The 27,483-nt window shown below is 47.9% G+C and overlaps 2 protein-coding genes across 3 annotated transcripts in view; one reads left to right on the top strand and one right to left on the bottom strand.

The window, feature by feature from the left end:
• Nucleotides 1-2,948: 2,948 nt before the first annotated feature.
• The window catches only part of SerT (Serotonin transporter), a 515,765-nt gene continuing 491,230 nt past the window's right edge, over nt 2,949-27,483 (bottom strand). The window contains exon 11 of one of the 2 annotated variants that reach the window (XM_070533507.1): nt 2,949-3,712. In XM_070533507.1, the coding sequence (XP_070389608.1) occupies nt 3,420-3,712 (293 nt within the window). In that variant the 3' untranslated portion in view covers nt 2,949-3,419. The remainder of the gene's footprint in view (nt 3,713-27,483) is intronic. The other variant, XM_070533506.1, reaches the window with a different exon arrangement.
• On the top strand, nt 5,418-7,430 carry LOC139055348 (uncharacterized). The gene has a single exon (XM_070532779.1). The coding sequence runs from the start codon at nt 5,436-5,438 to the stop codon at nt 6,609-6,611; it is 1,176 nt and encodes a 391-aa protein (XP_070388880.1). The 5' UTR covers nt 5,418-5,435; the 3' UTR covers nt 6,612-7,430.

Consider the following 27,483-nt stretch of genomic DNA (forward strand, 5'->3'; position numbering starts at 1 on the left):
GCCCAAGGGCTACATGAAGGCTCAATGCTATCTCGAACGAGCATCTTGTCGACCTCCTTCTACATGACTGGGAGCTTCGTAGGGGAGATGCGGTAGGGCCGTCGGGCTGGCGTCGCCGGTTTGTATGCGATGTTCTACAACGGACGTTCGACCCAGTGGCCGCTCCTTGAGATCTAAAGATTCCCGATACGAAGCAAGAAAGCAATGAAGTGCGTCCGCATGGTGGGCCAGAAGGAGAGCAGCGATAAGTGTAGTGACAAGATCTAATTCTTGAGGTGTAGAGCCAGAACAAGCGAGGCAGGCGACGCAGTAGCACTAGTTAAGCCAGAAACAAGGGAGTCGGAAGCCGGGCCCACGATTGCAAGAGATATGCCCTGAGGTCGCACTTCAGGGCAGAGGCCAATATTCACCATAGGAACAAGACAGGTGGCGTTGTCTTTTACGCGGATGACCATGCGGGGAAATGCGACGTTCTGCGACAGGACGGTGACTTTGGGTGACATGACATAATCACCGTCAGCGACAGGTGGATCGGGTGAAATGGCAGTACAGGTCACGACTCAGTCAGCTAGGCGAATGTAATTGGCGGAACATAGCTCATGTAGCGTAGGATCAGAAAGGTCAACAGCATATGCAGGATGGCTTGGACAACGCCCGCAGAGCAGTCAATAACTACCGATTGGGGCGACAGAAAACCAAGGCCTAAGATGATTTTGTTTGAGCGCAGCTCCAATACATAAAACAAAAGTGCAGTATGGCTTCTTGCAACAATGACATGGGCGGCACCAATCACAGTGACAGCTGGAGTTCAACCTTGGGCAATGCGTATGACAGCGAGTGGGGCCGGAGTTAGGACTTGCTTTAGGCCTGTACGGGGGTTCGAGTTCGTAACCGAGATGTGTGCCCCTGTGTCCACGATGCTGTTGCAGGTATACCATCTACGTCCACCTTGACGAGGTTGTGATGGCAGGGCAGGTAAGCAGATGAATTTTGGGTCGGGTTATCATGGCAGGCTCACTTCTCGGCGCTGCGCCCGTTAGTTGTCTGATGAGCTTCGGGAGTCAGAAGACGGTGTGTGATGAGACATTGGCGAGCAGGAAAGACGTGAGTGAGTTTGACGAAGGGGAACGGTTTGGTAGTGCGGGCGGAGCCGTGTCTTTGAAAGGTGTCGGCTGGGGAGTACTACCACGCAGGCGCAGTGTATTTCGATAGCTGGGTCAAGGCTGCGTGTTCGAAGACCTGCAGCAATGGCGAGAAATAACTCCAATACGTCCACAGAAGAGGGAGACAGACCTGTCATTAAAAGTTCGCCATCCCTCTGGGTTTCAATAACGAGGACGAGTGTACGAACTTCGTGGTAGATGAGATGGGGTAAAACGGGTAAGCCATAGTGTGGTCTGTTGACCGGGGAAAGCGTCTGGATGGCGACATTATCCCATTCTTGCCGTGCAATTACCTGGAGGATGGATATTCTTGCATGGGAATCGTCCGGGGCGCGAATCTGCGCAGGAATTGCAGAGACAGCTTCAATCTCCCGGCGGACGATGCGCACAATACTGTCCGTTGCAGGCGGCACGTGTTGGAGACGGAGGTCCACGGAGCGAGATCTGGCAGTCATGTTAGGAAGGCGAGAAAAGTGGGGGGCAACGCTACAGCATTAAGCAGTGATGTCTTGCACTGTCACAAAATTCTCGAAGATGAGGAGCCTAAACGGGTCATCCACACTTACATTGAGGATTTGCGCAACCTTATCCACTTCCCTCATCTTCTCGTCAACCTCGCGACAAAGCGCGAGGACTTCCTGAATATAAGTTACATAGGACTCAGTGCAAGTCTGAACTGGGCACGCAAGGTCTTCCTGCGCGGAACACCGGCCGCCAAGAGGCTTGCGAAACAATCAGTGAGCTTTTGTTCCTACAAGTTCCAGCTCGTGAGTTCCTCTTCGTGGGCCTGAACCAACGCGGTGGGAATGACACGTTACCACCAGGTAAAAGATCAGGCTGGCATGACGTCTTGGTCCCAGTGGTTGCTCGCATTCACCCGTTAGTAAAGTTTAGGCCAATCTTCGACGTCGGTGTTATCTGTCCGGAAACGGTAGCAGGGTCGCGCGGTTGTTCCAGGATGACGGCGGGTGCGGGTGGCACCATGTCCGAAGCAATCTAGCCTTGAGCTGGCATCAGCGATGTAGCCAGGGAACGAACGCCCGCTGCGTAAAGTCGTCGTGCCACTGGTAGAGCCCGCAACCTCTACCAAAACGGTACGGGAGAAGAGAGCTTTCAAATATGTTTCCAAGCCACGTACAACGCGCCCACAGGCATGCAAGATGGACGCCAGTCCATGTGACATCAGTGAGCCTCGTCGCGTTCTGTACTGTCCTCAGCTTCGTCTCTGGCAGGGCCTAGTAAAAATATATGAGGCGTATAATATGACATATAATTAATATTCGAATTCACCACTCATGTCGTGAAAGTATATGTTGGAATTCATCAAATCAGATCAAAAATGCGGGAGTTATGGGCATTCTTACCATTGGAATCCACATATTGGCTGTAGCTTGCTTGGAAGAGAGAGAGAGAGAGAGAAGGAAGCGATGACGGAAAGGCAGGGAGGTTAACCAGAGTGTGTCCAGTTTGCTACCCCACGCGTGGGTAGGGGGATGGGAGAGTGAAAGAGAGAGAGAAACATGAGTCTATATCGAGCTTTCACATGCACAAGTTAGGTGCCTGCTTAGGAAATACATATTAGGGAGTCGAGGTGAATGGGTACCGAGAACACTATATGGTGTCTTCAACTTTTCTATGTTCACATTTGGCTACTTACATGAGAAGATCCACTTCCGACGTGTTGTTAGCCTGCAGCGAACAGCAATTCGTGCCAGCAAGTGCGAGGCAACGCCATAGACGCTGTAGAGTCCACTCTCACCTATTTGTTATTGAAACAAAGATGCCTTTTTAGGAGAACAAAACCAAAAGTTTATTTAGAACAGCATAATACACAGTACAGAAACTTACGAGTTCGTTAGTACAATACTGTTTAGCGTGGTAACAACGAAAATTTGTTTTCTGGTCCTCATTGTAGCCACAGTGCGAGAGTGTACTAATTTTCAAAACCGCAAGAGTTTGTAATATAGTTTCGATAAAGATATTTTCATACTTAGTAGTTCGATTTTGAAGCCAGTAGGCATTGATCAAACCAATACTTGATCTGAAAGTGCGCAATACATGAACGAATAAAAGCTTCGCGTGCCATTTTTGCTGCCACAATTTGTCAAGTAGAACAAAACGTGCACAAGCAGAACAGCATTTGTTTGCGGCAGAGAGCACCTAGCTACAGACATCGAGCAGCCGTAACAGCTTCGAGTGAGCTGTACGTGTGTTTCTTATGCATTCTTATGGAAACGCGGTACCAACAGAAATGTTTCATAAGAAAACACAGAAACCGGATCCTGTGTGCAAAATGTACGTCGCAATGTATAGGCTGAAACGTGCAGGCCATAAAATAAGCGTTTTCGCTGTGGGAATCACAAGCAGTCTTGTTTGAAATACATGTACCACCGTTTGGCAGGAAACAGTTTGACCATGGTGTGTACTGCAGGTACAGAGCTGCGCACTTAGGGGCAAAGTGAGGAAGGCGACTACACGGAGGCCGGAACACCACCCTGCTTGAGCTTCCTTGCAGCCACACTGTGTGGACGAAGGCAGATGATCAGTCGCTGAAAGTAAAGAACAGGGACCATCAACAACACTTATCTATTACAAGCTCTAGTCAGAGTGGTGCACTTATGGCAAATACGTTTTAAACCAACCGGAACTGTACTATTCGTTACGTGGGCTGCAGGCTACAGCCCTTTAATATGTGGAAAATAAATCTGAGAAGGCTAGTTTAATGATACTGCAACAGCTATTATGATCTCAAAATTGGGTTTTCCTTCTCTAACTACCCATCCCGTTACGCAGAGGATGACCGTTGTCGCCTTTGACTGCGAACAACATTCTCGTCGTCGTCAGGCCATATCGTCATCCCTAGCTTGGTCCTTGCCCTAATGTGAAGAAAACGAACGCCTCTCTTAAGATGCACTAGGATTTCAAATGGTGTCAATGAAACAATGAACATTTGGGAGTCGAGCGCACTATGCAAATGGTGCAAGGCTTTTTACTACAGAAAAAAAATGGCTGTGGCTTAGGTAAGGTTAAGCCCAGGATGCGAAGCATACTAGCCTTTATTTTAGTTGTTGAACCACTGTTTAGCCTGGTGAACTGCTGTTGCTTGGCTATATTTGGTTCGGCTAGACGAAGAAACAACTCATGCATTACTGCTTCGCCTTCAAGAGTGGAACGCGACAGCGTTCCCGTCGACCCGCCAAGGGGTGTAAGACAATGGGCTACAGGGCAGCGACTACGCGCCCCGCATTGGACGCGGTGAGCGTCGAGCAAAGCAGCGTTCGGCGCGGCAACGAAATGTGCGCCTGAGCAAGAGACACGCCTTAGAAACAGCTCGTTTCTAAGGCAACACCGCATTCACTAGAGGCGCTTTTGTACCGCTTTGAAGCATCGTACTCGTGGCTCAGTGGTAGCGTCTCCGTCCCACACTCCGGAGACCCTGGTTCGATTCCCACCCAGCCCGTCTTGCAAGAGTTGAGCCAAAGCCACTTCTCCTCTGTCGTGACGTCACGGTGTCACGTGGTTTCAAGGCGACACCGCCGCGCCTGAGGAGCTGGGTTGAGCTCTCGTAATATGCTTCGCATAAAAACTATTACGGGAGTGGCATCTCTGCATCTACTCTTTGTAGAATAACTGGTATATGAAAGTAGAGGTCGAGAGTCTTTTGTGCAGTGCTGTCATGCTAAATTCTGTAATTTAGGAGGTAAGAGCCGTATGTGCATGTCTTGCTGAGGCAAAAAGGAACTTAGTTTCAGGACACAAACATGCGGATTATAGAAGCGGAGTTAGAACAGTATTCTAAACTCGAAAACTGGAGGACACTTAAGCTTCGCCTTCAAGAGTGGAATGCGGTAGCGTTATCGCACCCCGTTCGCACCGCCTACTCAAACGCGCTACGCCAGCCAAACGTCGCGATCGGCACAGATAACCGGATCCCGACGAGCCCTGAAGGCGGACGCGATCGTGGGGCGAGTGGCGCGCCACGTGTCGGGGCAGCGCCGTCCATTGCGAGGAGGGGGTCTTCTGTGTTTGTCGCAAGATGGCTCTGCGTGTGCGCAGAAGAAATGTAGAGGAAACGTACTTCGCTACTCGTGAAACTGCGACTTCCGTAAGTTACATGGTCATAATTATCGATATACGCCGCAGTATAACTTTCTACGGCACGTTTCTAAAGCAACACCGCATTCACTAGAGGCGATTTTGTCCCGTTTAGAACGTACGAACTTATGGCTGAGGGACGCGTCTTGGCTACTGAAGTGGAAGGACGTGCGTTTCATGGGCTCCCAAGGAGCGGTGGTTGCGGCTAACAGCGGCCGCGGTGACAGGATCGACGGAATGGATACCGAGGGATACGAAGTGGTTTTGCCTACTCTGCCATCAGGTCGTAGTGTTTTGAATACTTTATTTTTGCACGCGGATGTCCGGTCGAGGCCTTACCGAGTCGAACATTTCCGGGACACGTTGGCGCGTCTTGGTTTGCTCCCCGAAGTGGTAGCGTTGGGGGCATATCAGATGAGCCACGTATGGGCTGTGACTTTCAAGAGCACGGAAGGGATAAAGAAAGCTTTGGCATGCGGCGAAATGAAGGTGAAGGGCCAACGTTGTTTGGTTATTGATCCGGCTAACCAGGACGTGCGTCTGAAGCTTCACTGGCTTCTTTTCAATGTGGCTGACGATGATGTGCGTGTAGCGCTTGCTCCGTTCGGAAAGGTGACCGAGGTCTCGAAGGAAAAGTGGAGAGTTCAAGGTATCCAAGACAAGGGGTCGACGACACGCCTCGTGCGCCTCAAGCTCCATAACGGCATTAAGGTTGATGACCTTCCACACCAGCTTCGCGTAGCCGGTGACATGGCCCTTCTAGTCGCTCCCGGTAGAGCGCCACTGTGCCTGCGGTGTCACAGTAAGGGCCATATCAGACGAGAATGCCGAGTTCCTCGCTGCACGCACTGCCGTCGTTTTGGACACGAAGAATCTCAGTGCGTGAAGACGTACGCAAGTGTTGCAGGGCCGGTTGGTGGAGAAGACACTGCGGAACTCGTCATGGACGAGGCTGACGCTGAAGAAGCCGCAAGCGAAGCAACGTCGAAGCTCGAGGAACTTGATGCGGCAACGTTAACCCCGCCCGACACGCCCCAAGACGCGAGTGTTAACAAGGAAAGCCCAAAGCTGACCGACGCAGCTGGCGACGCCACCGGCGTCGTGAAAGTGCAGGATGCCTCAACGCCGTCGAAGTCACCTGAGGAGCCAGCAGTCATGGAAGTAAGCGAGGGAACAAGCGGAGCCTCAGTCTCCAAGCGCGGCCACGACGCTACGCTGGACGAGCATGAGGCCCTGGCTGCAAGGATCTCGGAAGGACCACCGCCAAAGGCGGCGAGCATTCGGCGGTCAACGCTGAGGGCGCGTCCGAACATACCTCCGGACCGGAGGGCGGCGGAGACGCCGCCGACGTAGCCGCGAGAGCGTGTGCTTCGCGGCGTCTCTCCTAGTCTACGCAGTGACCAAGCCAAACTCAAGGGACGATGGAATGCCGTGACAGGGACATCAACTGTGCCTTCCTAAGGCTGCCATGGCAGCTGCGGAAGGTTTGTGCAAAAGGCGAAAGCAGCTTTGGCCACAGATGCACTAGGTGGGTACCATGCGGTTCGTTTGTCCTTCAAAAAACATAATAATGGCTCAAAACACTGCACTTCGTTTTGCTACTATAAATGTCCGCGGTCTTTGTGCCAAAAAGCGGCAATACCAGCTTAGCCGGCTTTTTTTAGAAACAGATGTTGATATAGCAGCGGTGCAGGAGACAAAGATAGAAACTGAGGAACAGACGGATCGCATGGTGCTGCAGTTTCGCAATAGATACAATGTTTGTGTATCACATGCTGTTGGGACTTCTGCGGGGTGCGCTATCTTCATTAGAAACAACCTGGGAATTAGAGAAGAAGGGGTCTTTTCTTGTGAAAGTGGAAGACTGGTTTTTGTGGATTTTTCCTTTCTGAATGTAGGTTGGCGCGTGATATGTGTCTACGCCCCAAACACTGAAAGTGAGCGTGTGGCTTTCTTTGAAACAGTAAATCAGCATTTACAATGTGACAGGAAAGTCGTATTGCTGGGAGATTTTAATTGTGTATGTTACGCGGCCGATCGAGTGAAAAACCTCCCAGTGCGTGACAAAAGTGCTTTACTTTTAAACACACTAGTTCAAGAATATAATCTGGATGACGTCGGTAATTTCCTGTGTACTACCGGCACGCCTGCATTCAAACATTTTCAAGGGCAAAGTCACGCAAGGCTAGATAGAGGGTATGTCGCACTGGAGCTTGTTCCGATGTGTGGCAGCTATAGTGTGAAACACGTCTCGTTCAGCGATCACAGCCTTGTAACTTTTAGTGTAGGTACCACAGAAAGAAAATCGAAGTTTAACTGGAAGTTGTGGAAGTTCAACGATGGGCTGTTAATGAACGAATCCTTTTGCGAAAGCGTGAAGCAAAAGTTAGATAATTTGATTGAAGCCGAAGATGGCAACGTGCTAGAATTATGGGAGAACTTTAAACAAGGCGTCAAGATCAGTGCTATAGAAGAATCCAGTAAAGAGAAATTTATTAAAAGGAAAAAAGAAAATGAAGTGCAACGTGAGCTTGATTTTTTGTACACCGTGGAAAGCGAGAGACCCGGGAGCCGAACAAAGGAGATAAGAGAACTGAAAAGCCAGCTTGAGCTTATCGAAGAAGAGAAGTTCAAAGGAGCAGTTATAAGGGCACGAGCTGAAAGGGCTTGGCTAGGTGAGACACCGACTAAACGAGCCTTATCTGACGAAAAGGCATACGCGAGGCGAAATGAAATCAGAATGATTCAATACGAGAACGATATCACGAGCCAACCTCAAAAAATTGAAGAGGCGTTTCTTGATTATTATAGCAAATTATTCGGGACTGTTAAAGACGTCACAGAAGAATTCAAGACGGACTTTTTGTCAAACATGCCGCAATTAGAGGAAGACATTCAAAAACGTCTGGAGTGGCCTCCGAGCATCACCGAAGTGGAAGGAGCCATAGATGATTCAGTTGTAGGCAAGTCTCCGGGACCTGATGGACTCGGAGCGGCCTTTTATAAAGCCTTCAAAAGTGATGTCAGTGAGATCCTGTTACGGTTGTTTAAGGAGGCCTATGCGCAGAAACAGGTTCCCCCTTCTTTTCGGACATCGCACGTAGTCCTGATACCGAAATCAGAGGACCCAGAAAAATTGTTAGCTGTTGACGCTTACCGGCCGATATCACTAATGAATGTAGACTATAAGATATTTACAAGAGTGCTGGGAAAGCGATTACAGGGAGTGGTGACCAGAATAGTAGGGTCGCATCAAACATGCGGCATTAAAGGGAGGTCTATCTACACAAACATTCATATTGCCAGAAGCATCTTAGAATACTGTAATGACCTAGGTGAACACTGTGCCATGTTACAGTTAGATATGCAGAAGGCTTTCGACCGTGTGGCCCATAAAATTCTTTTCAGTATTCTAGAACACATAAAGGTAGGGGATTTGATCTTGGATGGGGTAAAGATGTGCTATCAAGACTGTACCGCCAGCCTCATTATAAACAAGGAGGTTACCAAATCCTTTAGTGTCCGGTCATCTGTGCGCCAGGGGTGTGGTTTGTCGCCTCTTTTATTCGCAATTTACCTAGAGCCGCTTTGTAGGAAAATCAAGAATGACAACAGAATATCGGGTTTCAGAGTGCAGTCCGCGGAGGTGAAAGTGCTGGCATACGCGGATGACATCGCGTTGTTTTGTCGGGATAAAGAAAGCATCGAAATCGCGGTCGCAGAGGCTTTATCATACTGCAGAATGACAGGCAGTGCTATCAACTTTGATAAATCCCTAGGGATATGGATCGGCAACTGGGAAGACCATCCGAGTACGTTTGCAAATATCCGCTGGACAGTCACGCCGGCAAAGTACCAGGGGGTGCCGCTTGAGCACTACCGTGATGCCGTTGATTACTGGAATGCCGAAACTGAAAGGGTTCGTGAAGGTACACTTAAATGGGGAGGCCGCAATTTCTCTATGTTTGCTCGTGCGACAGTGTGCAACCTGTTTGCCGTTGCCAAAATTTTTTACGTGCTCCAAGCGTTGTGCATGTCAAGGGCTAACATACAACGTTTACACAGAGTACTTGCAGTGTTTGTATGGGGTTCAAGCTGGGAGCGCACCAGTCGCACTAATCTCTTTCGTTCGGTTAAAAATGGAGGATTAGGTCTGGCACATTTGTTCATTAGGCAGATTGTGTCGCGGTTTGTTTTCTTACGGGACCAAAATGACCCATTTTTATTAACTATGTTTCAGACAAGGCTGAGCGAAGCTATACCTGAGTTTATTGTATCGTCACATCGGTGCAGTCAAGGCAGAGCGCGTGGTTTCCTAAAAGAGGTAGTCTTGGCGTTTCAGCTGTTAAAGGTTCGGTTCTCCATGGAATACCTAAGTAGGGTACCACGAAAGCGCTTATATAAGGACCTGGTAGACACAATGTTGCCGGTGCCGTTGTATCGCTCGATGTTCTGCATTGGACCTGAAAAGGACGTACTAAAAAGAGTAAAACGAATGCCAGTACGCCCATCGGTAAAGTCCTTCTTTTTCCAGCTCCACACCAATACTTTACCTGTGAAACCGTGGCTAGATGAAAAAGGTCTTTCCGTGCCTTGGAGCGTCAACTGTTTACTATGCCGGAAACCCGAAACAATAGAACACATTTTTCTAGACTGCTGGGATGCTGTGTTCCATTGGGACATATTACAGAGAACACTAAAGAAGGACTTGCCGATTACACCATACGGGATTCGTTTCTTGCCTACTCTAAATGAAGACAAAGTACCCTATGACATGTTCATGCTGGTGTCCTTACATAGCTTATGGAAAACTAGAATGGCCGTGAGACATGCCGAAGTAAATGCCCGGCCTGTTAGAGAATACTTCATTGAAAGCATTTGTCATATTAAGGAAATGTATAATTTGCAAAAAGAAAAACCAACATGGCTCAGTGTGATGACTGAGCTAGCGAATTTTAAGCGATTTTAGCCCTGTGACTGCCAACCAATGGCAGAGATGTTGTCGTGACCGTTGTCTATTGTTAAAATGTCTTGTTTTGTAGCCTTGTTGCCATGTCGGTAATAAAGACAAAAAAAAAAACTTATGGCTGAGTGGTAGCGTCTCCGTCTCACACTCGGGAGACCCTGGTTTGATTCCCGCCCGCCCATCTTGCAGGATGTTTTTTATTTATGAAGTGCCTCCTGGGATTTATCGCTCACGGCCAACGCCGCTGACGCCGACACCGACGACACCGGCTTTTCTGCGATACGAGCTCCTTAACGCTATCGCGTTAATACAGCAGAAATAAACGGTATTTGTTGTACTCAAGGTGAGGAATGCTCAGCCTCAATGAAAACTGTCGGTGCGAAAATACACTTTCCCATCACGGAAGCAGACTACATGGTTGGCCATGTCGAAAAAACACACATAAATTTCAAGATTTTTTTCACCGGGTTCTGTTCACGCAAAAAAGCATAATTTATTAAGGACAGTATCGCAACACTCCGATGAGCACTCATGACCTTGCCTTATGGGCTCGCGAAAAAATTAATTTTATGTGAATGATCACTTGACTTCCGGCAACAAAGCAGTCGTTGCATACCCTTGTCAATAAAAAAAGACAAAGATTGACAGCTCTTGTTCACCAACAATTGTCTAATCAAGACTTGACAGACAAATGACAACCGAGATTTTGTCACTTCATCAGAAGCAAAGTTCTCTTTCCGCAGAAACGCTAATTCGTACGAAAACCACGAATGATCATATAGCCTTAGTACTTAGTAATGCAACGGGCTTTGTCCCACACAAGCTGCAGAAATTCTGGAGCGACCCGCACTTCTGCGCAATACATTCTAATGCAGCTGCCTTAGAATTTTTAAAAACAAATTTCATTTCTTTGACGTTCCATAGCGTCAGTTCTACTTACATCTGCACTTCAAGACATGGTTATCGCTAGATGATAAGGATTCGTAATGCTTCTCTTCAAATGTAGCCAAATATTGTCATTGGCACTCAAAGAACGGTGTCGCAGCCACGTTTATCCAGGATTCTACCGCCTACAGCCTAAGAATTCGTGCGCACGTCCCTGTTAATAGTGCGCAGCATTTGTGGACCAAATATATGATTGCAGCTTGCCTTTTGGCGTTAGCTAAACAGCCATCGGTAGCATCTGCGGCGAACTCTCATCCAAAGTTTCCAAATTCTACTCTGCTCTAAATACAGTTTCGAACGCAATACGTTCGAAGAAAAAAAATTGAAACTCTAGAACATATGAACATTAATCTTTTGCAAGAGTACAGTTCCCCATGTTCTGATTACTGGACTGTATTCTGAATGATTACAGAATGTATTTATCAGAAGATAAATACCTTTACGGTCTATCGGGTTATCCGTAAAATTATTGCCATTGCGATGCTGACTTATATGGAATCTCTGCCTTCTATGTGTTAGATGGTTTACCATACTCGATATGTCACAGCCTAAATCTAAACGTCCCTATGTGTGAGTCCATTTGGTTATAATTTGAAACACTTGCCATAAGTAACAACCACTGCAAAGTCGCTGTGGTCCGATCTATCGCTGTCCTTCATGTGATTCTTGCAGCTTTCTCACAGAACTTCAAGCCATACGGCATAACATTTCTCGCTAGAGTGAAAATGCTTGGATTCTAGGTGATAATAACACAACTTCATTAGATTATTCTCATAGTGTGACAAAACACTAGCTTACCTACTTCTATAGTTATGGCTACCAGGATGTTATAACTGATCCTACTCGCTATACGGACAGTGGTTGACATTCTTTAATAGACCGTACTATCTCTGATTTCACTGAACCTGCTCAAATTGGCGTTATGGAAACTAATATTACGGTTAATTACCCTTAATTTCTCTGCACTGTGAAATCTACTTCCGAAGTAAATAAATTGCAATAAAGACGCTAATTAGATAACATTTATTACACTATGATTATTGAATATGCAGACTGTTTGCCAGTTCTTGATGGTTTAGCTCTGGAGGTAGCGTTAAAGAAGCTTAACAAAATTATTAACAATACCGTGAGATCATGCATTACCCTCCTGGTTTCAAAGCGGCGCTATCACGCTCCCATTTGCCCTTGGTCATCAAATTGTCTGCAGTGTTCTTTACGTGAAAACGACAACCTGTACGAAAAAAACCAAGTCGTAGCCTTTAAACAGCTTTAAACCACGATCTAGACATTATTCAAACACTTTACCCTCATTTCTTAAGAATGCAAAAGGCAACTGATAAGAAGACCAAGTTCAAAAACGCAGTAATAATAGGAAAAGATAAAGCCAGTTGGTAAATAAATGTTTTAATATTTCTGATTCACATGGCCCTTTTGCTTCACTATGTGTAAGTGGTGCGATCGTAACATCACGGAATGAGATCGCTGATGCCTTCAGCGATTATTTTTCAGCACATACTACTCTCCCCGCCAGTCGTGCAGGCGTTGAGCTCTTCAAATGGGCGAATACGTGTCGGAAGCCGCGTGTAGCAGCGAAGACGCCTGGAGCTGAAGCGCATCGCGCGCCGGGGAAAGTACGAAGCCACCTAGAGGAATGTGCAGAGAAGCGAAGTGGGGGGTTGAAGAAAGAAGGCGCACACCCCTGAGGAGCAAAGGAGGCGGATGCGCCAGACGCGCCCTGAGATGACCTCCTTTGGCAGTTGCTAGTAGTTTTCTTTGCGATGCATACGTAGTGAGTTCGTCTCGTGGTAACATCATCCTCGTGCGCAGCACGCTGTGTGCAAGTGAAAGCGTGCGACGGTGAGCCGACGACGGCGGCTGAATCTTCTGTGCGCAAGGGGAGGAAGCGCGCCGTGTTCCGTCGCGCGCATGGCACCATGGCACCGGAGAAGGAAATGAAGGGAGACGTTGTACTTCAACCACGCGCGGTCACGTGGGCTTTATCTGGAAAGCGACCTGCAATGGGGGCCCAGTCGAGGTGGGCCGACGGCTCATAGCTTTGTGTGCGCTGTGTTCTCACTGCTGATATTTAGTTGAAGCCATAAACGATACGAAGGTCATTTCCCTTGCTGCTACTGCCACGATTCCTCACGTCAGCATTTTGACAGCAAATGTCCGCGGTGATCAAGTGCGAAGTGTTCATGTTTGTGCTAAGACCATGCTAGATTTTTAAAGAGTAAGCGAATGTATAGAACGGAAACTTATACTCCTGCGACCTGTGTGCATGGTGCGGCCGCGCGAGCCTTGTCTTGAATACGATCTGCGATGCGGGCAGTATAGGAGTCAAGACGCACCGGGAGCCAATAGCGTAGTGTGTGCTTACCACCCATACGTTGCGCGCCACCTGCATTCGCGAAGTGAAACGTCCCTAACTTTTTCTTCTATTAGCCGCCAGAATCATTTTATTGCGATAGCAGTTATATTGCGAGCGCAAAAAGTGTAGTTCATCATGGTCTCCCTCTTTATATTTCCATCCCCTTAATAATCATCCTCGTTTGTTGTGGTTGGCACTCATTGACTGGCGCGGTTGCGTTGCAATGGACGCTCCAGGCCCATTTCTGCTGTCGCTATCGGCGTGGCCGTGAGGTTCCGTTTAACGTCCAAAGGCGATACAATCGTCGCCGCACTGTGTATGTGGCATGTGCGAGTGAAAGCAGGCGAGAGTGAGCTGGCGATCACGGCTCAATCTCGCCCATGAAAGGGAAGAATGCGGGGAGGAAGCGTGCCGTCTTCCGGCGCGCGCAAGGCATCTGGAGGAGCGTAGGCACGATGTAATCAGCCCGGGCCACGCTATCTGAAAGCCACCTGCAACGGGGACCGAGTCCGCCGCGCGGTGAGTTTTTGCGGCTTAGTTCGCGTTGTTGCCAGAAAAAGAAGGAAGGTCTGTTCAATTCGTTCGCTACTGCCGTCGCACTTCCCCAGTCTAGCACTTTGACAGCTAGTTTCGCGGTCATCGTGTTCATGTTTGCCTGTGCGCGCGTCATACCGTCCTTGTGAGCTACTCTCACATTCGATGCTTGGCCTTTTGGGCGGGACTGCTACTTTCTTTTTTCTTCACCCAAATGTCCCTGAAAAAAACGGCATGCGTCATTTCATGTTTAAAATCAACTGACCCTCGGGGAGAGGGAGCGGTAATCTGCAATTGTCAACTTAGTGGACATGTTCATTTCGCCTGCTCCTAAAGGGCTGGTTGGCTGCGAGCAGCTGTCTCCATATGACGTGTCCCACAATCCAGCCAATCGTATCTTCAGCAGCAAAGGAAATGCACATGTTCATAAGCGGGACAGCTACAGAATACCCCCGCCTCTTAGTGCCGGTAAGATTTCCGCAAACCACGTCAAATTATTTCGCTCTACAACCTCACCTATTTTATGCCGCATGTTTTACGTTACTTTCAGCTCTGATGTCTACTTAACAACTAAGGAAGTGAACGTCCTAGTGAAGGTCTTAGAAAAGTGACAATTCATCTGAAAATTACCACCTGATCTTTGTTCAGACCTTCCTTGATAAAGTTCTAGAAAAATTGTTAGAAACACGACTACACAAGTACAGTGTGAAATTTAACATACTAACCTATCCGTTTGGATTTCGCTCAGGGTCATCTACTGACGCTGCCAGCGCTGCGCAGTAGATAAGCGCCTTCGAAGAGATGTAGAAAAACGAAACAATGCTAGGTGTTGCTTGCATGCACACCTACACTAATTGAGGTCGCGGCTGCCACTGATGCTCTTTTGTTCTTCTGGATATGCTTTTGGAATGGATGCCCTTCATGGCACCCACGCATAAGCTTAGAGACATGCTTGCGCTTTCAACAAGTGATTTGATGGTGCCTTATCACTTAGCAAAAGACGATGTCGCTGCGTCGCAGATCTGCCTCTGTGAAGAGCTCTAGAAAATGAGGCAATGGTAGTTTTTGCTTCAATGCGAACTGCTGTAGAACTGTGCATCCGGCTTCCATGCGCGCTCTTTTGTAGACGGTTTTTGTAGCACACAGGCATTCAGCTTTATGACGTTCTTGTATTTTTAAGAAGCGGTATGGCGGTAGCCTGGGCACATTACAAAAGAGCAAAATCGCTGGATTGCGGATCTGCGCCTGTGAAGTGCTGTAGAAACAGTGGCAGTTTCGGCCGAAAGGTGAAGCGTCGATTGCGATAGCAATTTAGAGGGACAGATACACGAAGTAAGGATGGCAGTTTCATCGGCGGTGTAAACTTGTAAACAAAGGCGCACTAACTCGATTAGCAAGCCTGGTGTCGCGCGCGTCCCACAAACAAACAAGAACACGTCTGTCTCGATGACCGCGAAGACTCGCTGTCAAAACGCTGGCGTGAGGAAACGAGGCAGCCGCGACCGAAGTGACAGTCGTTCTGTCTATTTCTTCAACGTAAAGTGAGCGCCGAGAACACAGAGCACGCACAACGCTGCGAGCTGCCGACGCACCTAGACTCTTCCCCAACGTCGACCGCTCACAACACACGGCCTCTCTCGCTCCCCCGGTGCATCGCGACATTGGGCGTCTCGCGCGCGACGGCAGACGGCGCGCTTCCTGCCCGCCTTCGTCTGTGTCGCGCGGACGAGCCGCGATCGTCGCCTCTCCTCGCATGGCTTCACTCGCACATACAGCGTAGGCCGAGCCCTTGGACTTTATATGAGAATGTCACGGCGACAGCGGAAATGGGCTTGGAGAGTCCATATAATTGCTATCAATATAATACAAACGAATGGTAGCTCTTGCTTCACTACTGCCGAGCTGGGATTCTCGCTCTCATATGCGCTCTTTTGCAGATCGCCTTCGGGGCACCGAGTGTCGTTCTTGATCTTTTACTAGGTGATATGAAAGTAGCCTGGGAATTTGCCAAAAGGTGCATGTTTCTGCGTAGCAGATCTGCGCCTGCCAAGAGATGTAGAAAAAAAATATGCAGGAACTCCACGGCATTTATCTATGCATACGTCAGCGTATACTCCTAAATTTCAATTGGCCCACCCGGAATTTCAGGTTGGCTCATCTCACAACTGACTTTAGCCCACGCACATATTTCAAGTTGGTCCCCCACAATATTCCAGTTGGCCCACCCTTAATATAGTATTAGCCGTGCATATTTATGGAGCCGCATGTATCTGATTAGTTTTATCATCAATGCGTATGTACTATTGCCCGAGTACTACGGACCGTGACGACTATATATATATATATATATATATATATATATATATATATATATATATATATATATATATATATATATATCATCAGCCTGGTTACGCCCACTGCAGGGCAAAGGTCTCTCCCATATTTCTCCAACAACCCCGGTCATGTACTAATTGTGGCCATGCCGTCCCTGCAAACGTCTTGATGTCATCCGCCCACCTAACTTTCTGCCGCCCCCTGCTACGCTTCCCTTCCCTTGGAATCCAGTTCGTAACCTTTAGTGACCATCGGTTATCTTCCCTCCTCATTAAATGTCCGGCCCATGCCCATTTCTTTTTCTTGATTTCAACTAAGATGTCGTTTACCCGCGTTTGTTGCCTCACCCAATCTGCTCTTTTCTTATCCCTTAACGTTACACCCATCATTCTTCTTTCCATAGCTCGTTGCGTCGTCCTCAATTTGAGTAGAACCCTTTTCGTAAGCCTCCAGGTTTCTGCCCCGTATGTGAGTACTGGTAAGACGCAGCTGTTATACACTTTCCTTTTGAGGGATAGTGGCAACCTGCTGTTCATGATCTGAGAATGCCTGCCAAACGCACCCCAACCCATTCTTATTCTTCTGGCTATTTCAGTCTCATGATCTGGATCCGTGGTCACTACCTGCCCTAAGTAGATGTATTCCCTTACCACTTCCAGTGCTTCGCTACCTATCGTAAGCTGCTGTTCTCTTCCGAGACTGTTAAACAATACTTTAGTTTTCTGCAGATTTATTTTCAGACCCAACTTCTGCTTTGCCTCTCCAGGTGAGTGAGCATGCATTGCAATTGGTCTCCTGAGTTACTAAGCAAGGCAATATCATCAGTGAATCTCAAGTTGCTAAGGTATTCTCCATCAACCTTTATGCCCAATTCTTCCCACTCCAGGCCTCTGAATACCTCCTGTAAACATGCTGTGAATAGCATTGGAGATATCGTATCTCCCTGCCTGACGCCTTTCTTTATAGGGATTTTGTTGCTTTCTTTGTGGAGGACCACGGCGGCTGTGGAGCCGCTATAGATATCTTCCAGTAATTTTACATATGGCTCGTCTACACCCTGATTCCGTAATGCCTCCATGACTGCTGATGTTTCGACTGAATCAAACGCTTTCTCGTAATCAATGAAAGCTATATATAAGGGTTGGTTATATTCCGCACATTTCTCTATCACTTGATTGATAGTATGAATATGGTCTATTGTTGAGTAGCCTTTACGGAATCCTGCCTGGTCCTTTGGTTGACAGAAGTCTAAGGTGTTCCTGATTCTATTTGCGATTACCTTAGTAAATACTGAGGAGGCAACGGACAGTACGCTGATCGGTGTATAATTTTTCAAGTCTTTGGCGTCCCCTTTCTTATGGATTAGGATTATGTTAGCGTTTTTCCAAGATTCCGGTACGCTCGAGGTTATGAGGCATTGCGTATAGAGGGTGGCCAGTTTCTCTAGAACAATCTGACCACCATCCTTCAACAAATCTGCTGTTACCTGATCCTCCCCAGCTGCCTTCCCCCTTTGGATAGCTCCTAAGGCTTTCTTTACTTCTTCTGGCGTTACTTGTGGGATTTCGAATTCCTCTAGGCTATTCTCTCTTCCACTATCGTCGTGGGTGCCACTGGTACTGTATAAATCTCTATAGAACTCCTCAGCCACTTGAACTATCTCATCCATATTAGTAACGATATTGCCGGCTTTGTTTCTTGACGCACACATCTGATTCTTGCCTATTCCTAGTTTGTTCTTCACTGTTTTTAGGCTTCCTCCGTTCCTGAGAGCCTGTTCAATTCTATCCATATTATAGCTCCTGATGTCCGCTGTCTTACGCTTGTTGAATAACTTAGAAAGTTCTGCCAGTTCTATTCTAGCTGTAGGGTTAGAGGGTTTCATACATTGGCGTTTCTTGATCAGATCTTTTGTCTCTTGCGATAGCTTACTTGTTTCCCGTCTAACGGCGTTACCACCGACTTCTATTGCGCACTCCTTAATGATGCCCATGAGATTGTCGTTCATTGCTTCAACACTAAGGTCCTCTTCCTGAGTTAAAGCCGAATACCTATTGTGTAGCTTGATCCGGAATTCCTCTAGTTTCCCTCTTACCGCTAAATCATTGATTAGCTTCTTGTGTACCAGTTTCTTCCGTTCCCTCCTCAAGTCTAGGCTAATTCGAGTTCTTACCACCCTATGGTCACTGCAGCGTACCTTGTCGAGCACGTCTACATCTTGTATGATGCCAGGGTTCGCGCAGAGTATGAAGTCGATTTCATTTTTAGTCTCACCATTCGGGCTCCTCCACGTCCACTTTCGGCTAACCCACTTGCGGAAAAAGGTATTCATTATCCGCATATTATTCTGTTCTGCAAACTCTACTAATAATTCTCCTCTGCTATTCCTAGAGCCTATGCCATATTCCCCCACTGACTTGTCCCCAGCCTGCTTCTTGCCTACCCTGGCATTGAAGTCGCCCATCAGCGTAGTGTATTTTGTTTTGGCTTTACCCATCGCCGATTCTACGTCTTCATAAAAGCTTTCGACTTCCTGGTCATCATGACTGCATGTAGGGGCACAGACTTGTACCACCTTCAATTTCTACCTCTTATTAAGTTTCACAACAAGACCTGTCACCCTTTCGTTAATGCTATAGAATTCCTGTATGTTACCAGCTATTTCCTTATTAATCAGGAATCCGACTCCTAGTTCTCGTCTCTCCGCTAAGCCCCGGTAACATAGTACATGCCCGCTTTTTAGCACTGTATATGCTTCTTTTGTCCTCCTAACCTTACTGAGCCCTATTATATCCCATTTACTACCCTCTAATTCCTCCAATAATGGTAGAGTAATATGCCATCCCTCAAACTCCTCGATGACTATTTGAATTACTTGTTGCCTTTAATAGTTCACCTTATCTTTCACAGACACACTTGAATTTTTTTTTTCGTAGTTCTCAAGCTGTGGAGACTGGTATAAAACAGACACCGCACATTTTGTTGTCAGTCCTCAGAAAGCTTGGTATCCGGTCCAGAAGTCGAAGAGAAACAGTTCTTTTTCAGGACGTGCATCCACTTATCAATTATACCCTTGCAGAAATCATAATACCTCTACCGTGAAGTTAGATGTATTATTATGGTGCACTTAGACACACCAGCGTGCTCAAGCTAGAGACGACGACGAACACGAATGCTGGAGCTGTGACATGTGTACGGGCCTGCGCGTTTACCACTACATTTTCTCGCTTAAGTATTTGTATACACGTTTGTGCCTTGTGGTTCTGGTAGTTGACCGGAGATGTGCGTTGGACGACGCGGTAGCGACCGTCATATCTGGGCAGTACTTTGGCGAGGGACTAGGTGCAGCGTAAGGAACCTAGAGCGGCACAAGCGCTCCGGGGAGGAACGTGGGCTGAGAAGTAGTGTTACCGCGAACGCTTTTCTGGCGCTCTTGCTTATTCAATTTAAAGGCCCGCGCAAGATCGCGACACACTTCGGCATGTCTGGCTGTGGCACAAATAGGCGCACACACTTATGCATCCGGTCCGTATGGAAGTATTGCGTCGATTGTGTGCGAAAGGTGCACGCCGTATCGTAAGAAAAATTTTTAAATTCAGTGGTGCTCTGAGTGGTGGTATTGTAGGCTCGGGTTACGAAGGGCAGAATGACATTCCAATTTGTGAGGTCGGATGCTCCGTACATTGCAAGCATGTCGCGAACCGTACGGGTAAAGCATTCTGTGAAGCCACTGGTTTGCGTTTGGTAAGCAGTAGTTGTATGGCGCACAACGTGGCACTCTTTCAGAATGGCTTCGACTTCCGACAAAAGGACACGTCAGCGATCGCTGAGCAGTTCCTGTGGTGGACCATGACGCAGTATGAGTCGGAGAAGCAGGAAGGAGACAATATCGCGCGTTGTAGCCGCTGAGAAGGCGGTAGTTTCGGCGTATCGCGTGAGGTGGTCAACAGCCACGTTGGCCCAGTGGTTACCAGAGGAGGTGTCCTATACAAATCGATGCCGACGCAACCGAATGGCCGGGTACGCCAAGGTAACGGTTGCAGACCAGCTGGAGAGAGGCACGGTGAAAATGGCTGACAATGGGGGCACGAGCGAACGAACTTCTGAACCTAGTCGTACGAAATGTCGAATGCTCTGGTAAGTTTTGAATAGACCTAAGTGTGCATACTGTGGGTCAGAGTGAAATGACGCGCATATTTCATTACGCAGACTGCTGCGTACACCTGGCAACCACTGACGGCAATCGGCATTGCAATCGCGTCGGTTGAGCATGTCGTTGCCAATGGCGACGACAAAGTCACTCACGTGACTCGTGAGTGGTTGGTTGTGCCTATAGATCAGAAATTAGGTCTATCAGCGAGGCGATTCAATGGTGCTTGCGCTATTGGGAAGCGACAGTGCGAACTGGGACGAGAACGGGGATCGACACCCAGCACCTCCACAAAATGTTAACGTGTTAATTTGATCGGTCTAGGAGCAGCGCGGTGGTGACAGGCAGAGAACGGACTCTGAGCGCAAGCGCACCTCTTGGACCACATCCGTGAAGTTGCCAGGAACCCGTGAACACCATTATTATCCATGTGGGTCAATTTTCAGCAGTTCTGCGGAACTCTATTCTTCAACCACGCGAACGCCGTAGGCACGGTAGCGGCGGACGCGGCACCCAGAGGCGGCCTCCATGGCTCTCGTACGGGGTTATGACCCAGACAGCATGCGAGAAATGGAGCTTTCGACTGCGGAGACGCCAGTTTTTGATGAAACTACGGAGTATACCATCCAGAAAAAGTTAGAACAGTGGGAGCGAGCAACCTCGACACGCGCCACTTCCGAAGATCAAGCCTGGGACCAGAATATAATTATTATTCGCATCAAGAAAGACCAACTTATTCGTCAGGTCCTTGCGATCGGACAGCTCCAACTCGGAGGACAGGCCCGAGCGGTTCAAGCCTACCTCAATTCATCGGCCAACACAAGTCAGGGTGTTATTCAAGTGGATCCCACAGCCACTAAAGCGGATATTACTCAAGCCATTTATTCGCCAGGGGCTCCAGTAGTAGGAGTCCAAAAATTAGGAGAGTCCAACGTAGCAGCGATCATGTTCGAGGGGCGGAAGGTGCCTCTCAACGTTTATTATCGGGGAGAAGCTGTGCCGGTTCGCCTCTACCGCAAGACGACGCCAGCCTCTCCTCGCTGCGGCACGATCGGACATCGCGCCGATGTTTGCACTAATCCACAGGCCAGTCGATGCCAGGCTTGCGGTGAGACGGATCTAGAAGAATGCCACGAGTGTCAACCCAGCTGACTCATTTGCGGGAGCCCTCATGCCACGGGATCAATTCAGTGCACGCAGAAGTACAGGAGAGGCGGTGCTGGAACTGGGCCCAGGCGGAAGCCCGTCAATGGAAAAGCCAGTCAGCAACATCACTCCAGGAACGCTGGAGGGACCGAAGCCCCCGACCTGCAAGCTCAGACGCCGGGGGAGACCCCTTTGTCTCGACCTCATGCGGGAGCCTTCAGAGGGCGCCGTAAAGGAGGTGGTCGTCCAGCAGACAAGCACGATGGGCCAGAGCCACAACACAGTCCCAGAAACAAAACAAGCAGCAACAAGGTGAGCTTGGCCAGTGTGGTTGCCTTCCCTCCCCTCACGTTGTCTAATGATAAACTTAGGGTCGAGAACGAAAGACTCAAACTAGATATACAACAACTTAGAGAGAAGACGGCAGCGAAGGATCCAGGAAACTCTAGAGCACTTCACGTACCCTCAGCTCAGGCGATGAAGGAGGACAACCCTCCCCCGCTGCCGTCAGGTAGTGCGACTAAGTCACCCCCTCTTATGTTAGAATTCGGTCGAGGAGCGTCGGGCGGCAGCGTAGCGTTGGTGGCTGCATCCTCAACAGAGGAGTGTGCGACACGCGCACATGTGGACGCAATTACAAATAAATTCAGTGCATGGATCGAAAACATCGAAAAGCGCATGCGAGAGGAAATCAAGAAAATGTAATGTGGTATGCTACCAAGCCTACAGGCTAGCGTGGAACGAATTGAAGAGACGCTAAGCAAAAAAATTGAGCAGGACCTACAAGGAATGATAGAGCAGACAATTAATAAAATATTAGAGCCGCATCTCTCCAAACTCCATGCTTACGAGATAAGGACTGACCATAAGTTACAAGAATTCGCTGAATGCTCACGCACTAAGACACCCAGATTGACAGGAAAAATGGGCACCAGGCAGATTGCGTCTGATGATGCGCTTGACCTGCGTAAAGAACAAGGACTGACCTCTTCCAGTTTGCAATATAGCTCGTCAAACTAAGCTAACAATATTACAATGGAATTGCATGGGTTTTAAACGTAAGCGGGAATCACTGCAACAGTATGTGGATTGTCTAGATGAGAGGCCGGATGTAATCGCGGTAAAGGACGTTAATATGGCAGTTAAACTCAGGTCTTACAGTACGCGTCAAACGAACACTTCAAGGTGCATACTTGCATACTTGCATACGTTGTCATGTATTTTCCTGTACCCTGCAAAGAAAAAAGTCCAAGAGCATTCCCAGTCTCTGCAGGTGGACAACCAGTGAAGCTGCAGTAGTACATAACACAGCATTAGACAAGGGTACACGTATTTATTTGCATCATTAGGTAATGGTAGTGACGACTGCTTTCTGATTACTGTGAATCTACACGGAGTGGTTCAGTTAGAACCTTAGACAGGGTCTTGGCCAACCTTAAGTCTATACAGTACCGTTAAGTAGTTAAGTGACTTCAATTGACGTGGCACATCAAACCAAACTCCTCTAGCACAAACTGAGTGAGCCATTTTATGTCTGGTTTAGAAATGTAGACATTGGAGTTAGCAATAATGTGACGGAGGTGACCAGTGAGCACCAGTGAGCAAGTGAAGCCGGGATCGACTGCAGCGCCACGAAGGCACGGGCGGGTGGCGGTTCTGCGCAACGGCGCCGAGTTTTAAAACTGAAGCTAGTCTAGTAACGTTGGCCTCGCCTGTCTGTTAGCGCACTATGTTTAATCTGATTGCAGGTATACACGATGTAAATTGTGTATCACTTTCCGAAAGACACGCGGGCACCAGCGATTACTTTTTAACCTTCGACGACCGATGCATAAAAGCCGACGCCCTTAACACGCTGATCAGATTTTCGGCGATCGCCGGTATTTGCGCCATTTTATACAAGCCGTAGATAAGCGGTAGAAAGTTCATACCGACAAGGAATAAAGGTTACGTGGGAGCATTCATTCAATTAATTTGACTACCAGTTAAAGCACATGGTCTCTTTTGTAGCGGGTAGAGGTCACAAAACACAGTGAAACGTCGCATAAAACGGCACAGCCCTAACCAGAAAATATCGATGTGGCACTCTGTCGTAGGTGCGGGAGGTATCAAGGCGTGCCGCAGTTGGTGCGTCGTAGAGTTCGGCAATGGGAGGTGATGAGGGCAACTAGCAGTAAATCTGGTACAGTAGAGCTGATGTTGCGTCGATAAATGATGCCGTCATGGGGCACGAATATTCTGAGTGAGCGATCTGAGTGGCGAGAATGGAAGTGCTTGGTGATCTACTCGAGAGATTCGTTGTTTTGCTGCTCGGTATTGATGTCGTGAAAGTAAAAGATCGCCAGAAGGGAAATGTCGCCATCCTGTTCGTCGTCGTCTGAAGGAAGAACGGGTTGATGAGACAAGCCGTCGGCGTCCAAATGTAAGCGGCTGGACGTGTAAATCACAACGAAAGAATACTCCTGAAATTTCAGTGCCCAGTGACCAAGACGGCCATGAAGTCTTTGAGCGATGATAGCCAGCATAGGGAATGGCGGTCCTTGATGACAAAAAAATGGGCGACCAACCGAAAATTTTAGTGCCCTTCCATTCTTTGAAGAAGAATGGCCACGGAAGCTGTGAATGTGGGACCTTTACTGGCGAACTGAACCTCAACTGCGGGTAGGCCCAGTGCTGCACACCCTTCGGGATCGACCCACGTATGGGGAGTGCTTAATGATTGCTGCCACTCAGACGCAATCGACGCGGTATTGCGCCATCTTCGGTATCGCGCCACGTAGGGAGAGTGCACAACGCCTGCTTCACGTCCGCCACGGGTCGGCCCCGCATTGCACTACGTTCGGGATCGGCCCACGTACGAGAAATAGTTGGCCTATGCCTAGGAAGACTACATTCGCAAGAGCTTAGCCATAACCATATTCGCTGTAAAAAGGCGAAATTATTCATTCCCCACTCCAGAGCGACACACTCGCGCTCGGTGAAAGAAATATTGCGCGTTGAATATGACAAGATGCAGCTCACATAGGCCATGACGCGCTCGCCTGTTGGGTGGGAAGAGCACCTATGTCGTGACCGCTGGTGTCTGTTGAGTTGTTGCGGATGAATCAAAGCGGCCTATATCACTGACGTTATCGACAAGTAGACGAGGCAGTAGAAGGCATCGGCTCAATCAATGCCCCAAAGTAGCGCAGTTTCTTTCTTGACAAGGTACGTCAGTGGCCGGACAATATCCGCTCAATTCCAACAAACTGAAAAAAACAAGAGCATACCTTGCAACGAAGCTTGTAACAGCGTTTTACATCCAAGCTGTACACCTCTACCCCCAATGCATATGCCGTGTCCGTGGGCAAAACATGTGGGCCGATCCCGGAGATATTGCAATAGTGGCCGAACCGCCGGCGAAGGGGAAACATGCTTCAAGCACTCCACCCCTAATAATATTCCTAATAATGACACGTCCACTTATTTATCTTTCTCGTGTGTCCGCGTTTCACCGTCTAACAAATGTTATCGCTCAGCGCAGGACGAGCCTGTACGTATGGGAAATTTCTCGAATGCTATCGATGGTTCTATCCGCTGTCTGTTAGCGCACTATGTTTAATCTGATTGCAGGTATACACGATGTAAATTTTGTATCACTTTCTGGAAGACACGCGGGCACCAGCGATTACTTTATAACCTTCGACGACCCATGCATAAAGGCCGACGCCCTTAACACGCTGATCCGATTTTCGGCGATCGCCGATGATTGTGTTCGCTGCTATCGTGCCTTGAGTGTAGCCTGTTTTTTCTGGACACAGATTCAACCAATAAAGAGTTAGTTTCGAGATCCATTGTTTTTTAACTGTGTTGTTGATCGCCACTACCACGTGACGATAAATAACAATAAACGAAATAAATAAAGCGAAGATTACATGTCTTTTATGTGTTTATGCATCAATAGTAAACAAAAGGTGAGCGTAGGTAGTTCCCTGAAATAATTTATTGCCATATTAGTAAAAACTTGGAGCTCTAAAACCACGAAAGACGCACAGAAAGAAGCACACACCACACGCGCTCACACACGCGCTCACACACGCATAGCGCACGCGGAGAGCGCGTGTGGTGTGTATTTCTTTCCCTATGTTTTTCGTGTTTTAGCGCTCTAAGCTTTTACTAATGTGCGTTACCAACTAGCTCACCTATCCATCGTTTTCCGACTTGATACCCTTGCCGAACCACGGCGGAGGTAAATCACCCTTCAAGCATACCGGCCTAATATTATTAATAATTATAACATATAACATAAATATAGCCAGATCGATTGTTTCAAGTCGAAGGGTATATCGTCATTGTTTGTCAACAGCACACGAACTGATGAGCAGGATGCGTATACCATATACGCGAAGGAGAAAATGTATGTACTACCATATACCCTTGACTCGCAAGAGGACAATGCCACCCACTGTGGGGATGTCTGTCCCGTGGAAACGAAAGACGGAATTGTGATATCCACTGCGTGCATATCTCCAGGCATATCGGGAAGTTCATGACCACGCACTTTGCATGGATTAACCAAGCTGACACTACGCACTTTGCATGGATTAACCAAGCTGACACTACCTCCGTCACATTATTGCTAACTCTAATGTCTACATTTCTAAACCAGACATAAAATGGCTCACTGAGTTTGTGCTAGAAGAGTTTGGTTTGATGTACCACGTCAAGCGAAGTCACTTAACTACTTAACGGTACTGTATAGACTTAAGGTTGGCCAAGACCCTGTCTAAGGTTCTAACTGAACCACTCAGTGTAGATTCACAGTAATCAGAAAACAGTCGTCACTATCATTACCTAATGATGCAAATAAATACGTGTACCCTTGTCTAATGCTGTGTTATGTACTACTGCAGCTTCACTGGTTGTCCACCTTCAGAGACTAGGAATGCTCTTGGACTTTTTTCTTTGCAGGGTACAGGAAAATACATGACAACGTATGCAAGTATGCAAGCATGCACGTTGAAGTGTTCGTTTGACGCGTACTGTAAGACCTGAGTTTAACTGCCATATTAACGTCCTGTACCGCGATTACATCCGGCCTCTCATCTAGACAATCCACATACTGTTGCAGTGATTCCCGCTTACGTTTAAAACCCATGCAGTTCCATTGTAATATTGTTAGCTTAGTTTGACGAGCCATATTGCAAACTGGAAGAGGTCAGTCCTTGTTCTTTACTCAGGTCAAGCGCATCATCAGACGCAATCTGCCTGGTGCCCATTTTTCCTGTCAATCTGGGTGTCTTAGTGCGCGAGCATTCAGCGAATTCTTGTAACTTACGGTCAGTCCTTATCTCGTAAGCATGGAGTTTTGAGAGATGCGGCTCTAATATTTTATGAATTGTCTGCTCTATCATTCCTTGTAAGTCCTGCTCAATTTTTTTGCTTAGCGTCTCTTCAATTCGTTCTACGCTAGCCTGTAGGCTTGGTAGCATGCCACATTCCATTTTCTTGATTTCCTCTCGCATGCGCTTTTCGATGTTTTCGATTCATGCACTGAATTTATTTGTAATTGCGTCCACATGTGCGCGTGTCGTACACTCCTCTGTTGAGGATTCAGCCACCAACGCTACGCTGCCGCCCGACGCTCCTCGACCGAATTCTGACATACGAGGGGGTGACTTAGTCGCACTACCTGACGGCAGCGGGGGAGGGTTGTCCTCCTTCATCGCCTGAGCTGAGGGTACGTGAAGTGCTCTAGAGTTTCCTGGATCCTTCGCTGCCGTCTTCTCTCTAAGTT

The sequence above is a fragment of the Dermacentor albipictus genome, chromosome 2 (genome assembly GCF_038994185.2).
Source record: "Dermacentor albipictus isolate Rhodes 1998 colony chromosome 2, USDA_Dalb.pri_finalv2, whole genome shotgun sequence".
Lineage (NCBI taxonomy): Eukaryota > Metazoa > Arthropoda > Arachnida > Ixodida > Ixodidae > Dermacentor > Dermacentor albipictus.